The sequence below is a fragment of the Chionomys nivalis genome, chromosome 8 (genome assembly GCF_950005125.1).
Source record: "Chionomys nivalis chromosome 8, mChiNiv1.1, whole genome shotgun sequence".
Classification (NCBI taxonomy): Eukaryota; Metazoa; Chordata; class Mammalia; order Rodentia; family Cricetidae; genus Chionomys; species Chionomys nivalis.
The window spans coordinates 56,237,627-56,243,626 of record NC_080093.1 but is presented as its reverse complement, the minus strand read 5'-3'; the positions used below and the strand labels follow the sequence as shown (position 1 = coordinate 56,243,626).

The 6,000-nt window shown below is 52.1% G+C and overlaps 1 protein-coding gene across 1 annotated transcript; it reads right to left on the bottom strand.

Moving 5' to 3' along the window:
• Positions 1–800: 800 nt before the first annotated feature.
• On the bottom strand, positions 801–2,182 carry LOC130880131 (interferon-induced transmembrane protein 3). The gene is made up of 2 exons (XM_057779007.1): positions 1,822–2,182; positions 801–1,106 (listed from the first exon to the last, which is right to left on the bottom strand). The coding sequence occupies exons 1-2, from the start codon at positions 2,068–2,070 to the stop codon at positions 942–944; spliced, it is 414 nt and encodes a 137-aa protein (XP_057634990.1). The 5' UTR covers positions 2,071–2,182; the 3' UTR covers positions 801–941.
• Positions 2,183–6,000: the final 3,818 nt, after the last annotated feature.

Sequence of the window (6,000 nt, the reverse complement as noted above, 5' to 3'; positions counted from 1 at the left end):
AAGCCGAATCCCATAGACATAGGGAGAAGACCCAGCAACTCTCGAGGTGCTTGCCTCTGGGAACCTGAAATAAGGACAGGAAAGGCACCTGTGGGACGCATGTTGGGTCCCAGCACCAACAAGGGAGACAGCGCCCACCCCCAGGAGATTCATAAACCCAATGCATCTAAGTGAAGTGGAAACGTGAGTAACTAGGGTTACCAGGACCCAAGAAGTGAGTCCTGAAAACCCTGGCAGGGGAGGACGCGATTGGAATTCGCCCATACCGGGATGGAGGTGAGGAGGCCCCCACACGGTCACGTGCCCGCCATATCCGCAGAACGCCGGCAGGGGGCACCAGGGCAGTATGAGTTTTGTTTAGGGTCAGTCAGGGCTCCAGGACATAGAATGAACTGCAACACTGCTATGAGACCAGCAGGGGGCACTAGGCTCCCACCACAACACCCTGCAAATCCTGGACAGGGTAAACCCAGGGATCCACAGACTGCACCCAGAGAACACCAATGGAACCCGTGACACATCTTGTCTGAGTCAGAGTTTTCTTCTTCCTGGAAGGAAAGGACCCTGGCCTGGTGGTCCTCCACTTCTGAACTGAGCTGGATGCCGTTGGAATATGGGGCCATGGTTGGATGAAGCTCAGGTTCTTCCTGCCTGGTGTAGCCAAATACCATCCAGGACTTGGCCAGCAAATGTCCGCAGCAATAGGCCAATTGCTGCCAAATTGAGAAAAAGCTACCTGCCCACCTCAGAGAGAGGAAGATTGAGGGGTAAGCTGAATATGACCAGTCAAAGCACAGTAGCTACCGTGTGTACTTTATTGAATCTGCTGTGGACAGAGCTGTGAGGTTACATCTGTTTATACAGGCAGGGGTGAAGGAGCAAGGAGGAAGGCAGCTGTGGATGGTGGAGCACGCATCAGGTCCAAAAGCCAGAACCCTCTATTAAGTGTAAGGACGACCAGCGGACACAGCAATGGAGACGACAGCAATGATGGTAATGACAACCATGAGGATGCTGAGGACCAGCGCGCTGATGTTGAGGCACTTGGCAGTGGAGGCGTAGGCCTGGGCTCCAGTCACATCGCCCACCATCTTCCTGTCCCTGGACTGGAGCAGAGCAGAGCAGTCAGTGGCCCTGTTGCTGATGGGCAAATGCTCGGACGCTTTTCTCATCATGCTCCCTGTGGACTGCATCTCTCCCACTTCGGTCAGGAACATTTCACATACTCTGTCTATGCACATGGCCCTAGGACTTGCTACTAACCCCACCATGGAGTGTTGTTCCCCATGAATCTCCTGGGCATTTTCCACACAGGCTAGCACCCCAGTGTGCAAGGCGAAGGGGGCACTCTGGGAGTTCCTCTAGACTGCCCTGGGACAGTCTTGACCCAGGCAGCCTCACCCTATATCTGCCATAGAGCGTCTTTAAGCCAACACACAAGTACACGCATGCACACACACACGCACATGTTCACAAACACACATACACATGTCCCCATACATGCACACCGCAGAAGAACGCACACAAACATTTTAAACAAAGGACCCACACACACACACCTAGGTTAGGTGCCTTCTGGATAGATGGGACTTCAGGCTCACACACAAATTTTGTTGTTGTTGTTTTAAGTTTTTCAAGACAACGTTTCACTGTTTAGCTCTGACTGTCCTGGAACTCCCTTTATAGTCCATATTGGCCTCGAGCTCAAAGGGATCTGCCTGCCTCTGCCTCTGCCTCCCGAGAGCTGGGATTAAAGGTGTGCACCACCGCCCGGCTCCCACACACCTTCTTACACCATCGTTCCACCTCCACCACACTCACCTTCACAGAGTAGGCATAGGCAATGAACCCCAAGCAGCAGAAATTGAGGAAGAGCGTATTGAACAGGGACCAGACCACATGGTCCGGCACAGCGACCTCTCTGGGCATGTTGATCACGGTGGTTCTGACAGAAGTGGATCCGTGGGGTCCCCCCATCTCAGCCACCTCATATTCTTCCTTGATTCTTTCGTAGTTTGTGGGGTGTCCCCCACTGGGAGAAGTCAGGAAGGCTTGGGAAGTGTGGTTCATGGTCCCGAGCGCAGCCAGCAGTGAAGGGTAGAGGGTGAAGTGCTGTGGGCCCACCCTCTCTCCAGCAGTTTCGGTTTCTCAGAAGTTTCCTTTTCCTGAATTTTGGCTTAATGAGAATTGGCTGAGTTCTGAGGGGCGTGGATCTAAAAGTTCTGTGGATCAAATTACTCCAGGGCAGGATGTCAGGAAAGACTGTGAACGGGGAACTTCCTGTCCTGGAACCCAAGTCAGGACTTGTCCCAGGGCCCAACTAAAGTGATTATGAGTGAGAGGGTCCTGCAGTCTGCGGAGCTCAGGCTAACAGCTGCAGACTTCACTGCCCCTGCCAAGGTCCCAGGCAGGCCCCGCAGAACCCTCTTTGCTCCCAGCAATTAAGGGTGCCCACAGAGCCCACAACACTCACTCTAGAGGCCAGTTCTTCTGGCTTAGGTGCAGGTAGAAGTTGGGGTGAACTGTACCTGTGTCTCCTTTTGCAGAGACCTAGTGCCCTAACGTGGTCAGTCACTGGACTTTGGTGTTAGAACTGAATGGTCCCAGGTCACATGGCTGTGACCTCATGGTCCAGGGCTGGGTTTTTTTTTTTTTTTGTGTGTGTGTGTGTGTGTGCTTCTCCAACTCCCTTTTCCTCCAGCCCTTCCACCATTTATTCGTGCTAGTGGAATGCTCACTGAGGACCGCCACTGTGCCAGAAAAGCCTTCTCAAGTATGCGGTGGGGTGAGGGCTGTGGCCCCCAAAGCCTCTCCTGATCGTGCTACCCTTCCCTGACAACGAGGAGGCCTGGCCTGGACTCTCCTGTTGGGGGTTGTAGTCACTTTCTGTCTTGGTGGCATTGCAAGGACAGGGCTGCCAGACCTGCTTCAAGGCACCTTGCAGCACCCGCCTTTCCTAGAGCTCCGAGTCTTGGGGTTTGGGGCTCCCCCAGTTCCCAGGTTCTAGTTGTTTTATTCACTCTCTTCCTTGAGTTCCTCACAGGGTTATCAACATCTCCTGCAGTCACTCCTCTTTGCAATACCGTTGGCTGGTACCGGCTTAATCCTACCAGAGACCCTCTGTCCTGTCGCTGCCAGAACGGGTGAGGAAAATGGGTGGGACCAGCACCCCACTCAGTGTAGGCTGGGGGGCAGGGGTTTCTCTGCTGTCTTTTTAGGATGAGACATTGCTTTGTTTACTCTCCGGCTTGGGGTAGGGAACAACTCAGAGTCTTCCCACTCGACTGACCACCCTGCCCTGCAGGTGTAGGGCACCCTACAGGTCACCAACACGATGGGGAGTTGTAACAGCTTCCATTGCTTCTGCTCCAATTACACATTTGGTGAGTGGGAAGCGAGCATGGGGACTCTTCATGGCTGAGCAGTGTTGCATCCCCGGTTGCTGGATTCCTCTGCTACACACATGGCAGAGCTACGGGCAGGGTCTTGAGCAGCCCTGGGGAGGGGCTAACTCTTGGCAGGAAGGTCTAGGGAGAGATGGGACTTCTGCATAATCATCCCAGACTCTTTGGGTACACGGGTGCTAGGGGCTCAGGTGAAGCTTCCACCAGAACAGGCAGCTCCACTCTGACGTCACTCACGGGTTATAGTAAGCCTAGTCATATCCAGCCCCATGTGTTCCACTTCAGACAGGCGGTTAGGACGGTGTTCGGTCTGGAGATCACAGCCTGATTTCTGTGCTCCACAGTGTTAACATGCCTGCAGTTTCCCTGCCTTCCGGATAATTGTCAAGCGTTGTTCATACGTGGCATTAGGAAGGCCTGAAGTGTGACATCAGGGACTGTGTTCCTTGTCCTGAAGTCTCTACCTTCATTCAGTCCCAATCTGGGTCTGAGCTTGAAAACTCTGAAGGCCCAGGGTCATGAGTTTTAGTGGAGATGCCACACTGGGTTCTTCTCAAAAACTCTTGCTCCTTGACCGATGCAAACAAGCCCTTGATGACTGGGTCTGGCTGAGTCGCTCCCCTCTAGTATCACAGCTGCTCTCCCAGTGGGGTCCTCTGTCTTCACTGCTATTAGGGTTCCTGTCTTCCTAAGACAGGGTCAGCTCCCAAGACAGTGAAGGGAGGGATCCTGCTCCGGAACCTTGAACCTCGGTGAAGAGGGCATCTCTAAACCCACTTAGCCTCACAAGATGATCAGAACCCAGGACTAGAACCTATGTGCCAACACAGGAAGACAGTGCCACCCAGAAACTCTAAAGATGTGTGGGTGCCCGAAATGAGGTGGAAACGCAGGCACCCAGGGCATCCAAGAAGAGGGTAGATGAATGTTGAATACAGACTAATGGTGAAGGGTGCCAAGGCCCATGGAGACCCGCCCTCCCCATCTCAGATCTGAGGCTCCACAGAGCGATAATGTGCTCCGTCAGCAGGTGGCGCCTGGCAGCGAAGACTCCATGTTCACCTCCTGCTGCCCACCCCGACCTGACCTGAAATAAACCTGTAAGACTGGTTGAGAAGGGAAGGGTCATTGCCCCATTACAGCGCCCAGCGGGTACTACAGTTTGCCCAGAATCCAAGCTGGAAGTCACTACAGAAATCCTAGACACACTTTGTCTGGGTCGAGGCTTCTTCCTCCTGAAATGGGAGGACCCTAGCCTGGCTCTTTATCCCTGGACTGAGGACTCCCTGGCTTGTGGCTCTGTACCTGTCCTGGGTGCTCCGCGTACATGAAGCTAGAGGGATGCGATTCTTAGTTACTGTCGGGGTCTGCAAAGATACGCAGTAGTGGCAGCTGATATTTATAAGGTCAGCCTGCCAGATTTATCTGATGGAGGATAAACTCATAAACAATAAATACTGTCTGTGTCTGTCTATAACTCTCTTGTGTGCCAACCTGATTCCCCGCTTCCCAAAATAGCCGCGGGATTCTTCCTACAACTGTTGCCAGTGTGTTCCTCATTTGTTGGGCACTGTTGTTCTTGAGGATTGACAGGATGACTTCCCCTTCTGCTGTGTACTTCTGGTGAATAAAATATACTTTTATAAACCAGGTGGTGGTGGCACATCCTTTAATCCCAGCACTCTGGAGACAAAGGCAGGCTGACCTCTGTGAGTTCGAGGCCAGCCTGGTATACAAGAGCTAGTTCCAGGACAGGTTCCAAAGCTACAGAAAAACCCTGCCCCCCACCCCCCAAAAGCTACTAGCTTCCCTTCCATAAATCCCCTCCTTGTGCTCTGAGGCTGCTTGCAGGATAAGAATATGTATCTTTTGACTTGGAACCCTTTCAATACCAGCCTTGACAAAAGCTCAGCATTATTTGCCCTGACTCCCGCGGGTTGCCACGGTTACTCGTAGACACTAACAAATGGCCTCCAGTCATTAGGGCTGGGGAGCAAGGGCAAAGGGAGGGAGGACACAACACCTTCATGTCCTGTTAATCATACAATGTCAGTTTAAAAAACTTAATACGCGCCAGGTGGTAGTGGTGCACTCCTTCAATCCCAGCACTCAGGAGGCAGAGGCAGGCAGATCTCTGTGAGTTTGAGGCCAGCCTGGTCTACAAGAACTAGTTCCAGGACAGGCTCCAAAACCACAGAGAAACCCTGTCTCGAAAAACAAAAAACAAAAACACAAAAAGAACTAGTTCCAGCCGGGCGGTGGTGGCGCACGCCTTTAATCCCAGCACTTGGGAGGCAGAGGCAGGCGGATCTCTGTGAGTTCGAGACCAGCCTGGTCTACAAGAGCTAGTTCCAGGACAGGCTCCAAAACCACAGAGAAACCCTGTCTCGAAAAACCAAAAAAAAAAAAGAACTAGTTCCAGGACAGGCTCCAGAGCTAAGAGAAACCCTGTCTCGAAAATAAATAAATAAATAAATAAATAAATAAAGCTTAATACACTTAAGAAATATAGTATTGTACACAACTTCTTTATTCCTTCCTTAGACTCCTAATTGTTTAGCCTTTCTCTTCTCTAAACCCTTGTAAGCAACCTTTC

What these genes read in the sequence shown, in the direction of transcription:
- LOC130880131 (XM_057779007.1), bottom strand. Translation starts at nt 2,070, where the DNA reads ATGAACCACACTTCCCAAGCCTTCCTGACTTCTCCCAGTGGGGGACAC. An exon ending in CCTATGCCTACTCTGTGAAG is followed by an intron (nt 1,107 to 1,821) that starts GTGAGTGTGGTG and finishes GCTCTGCTCCAG; the next exon opens with TCCAGGGACAGGAAGATGGT.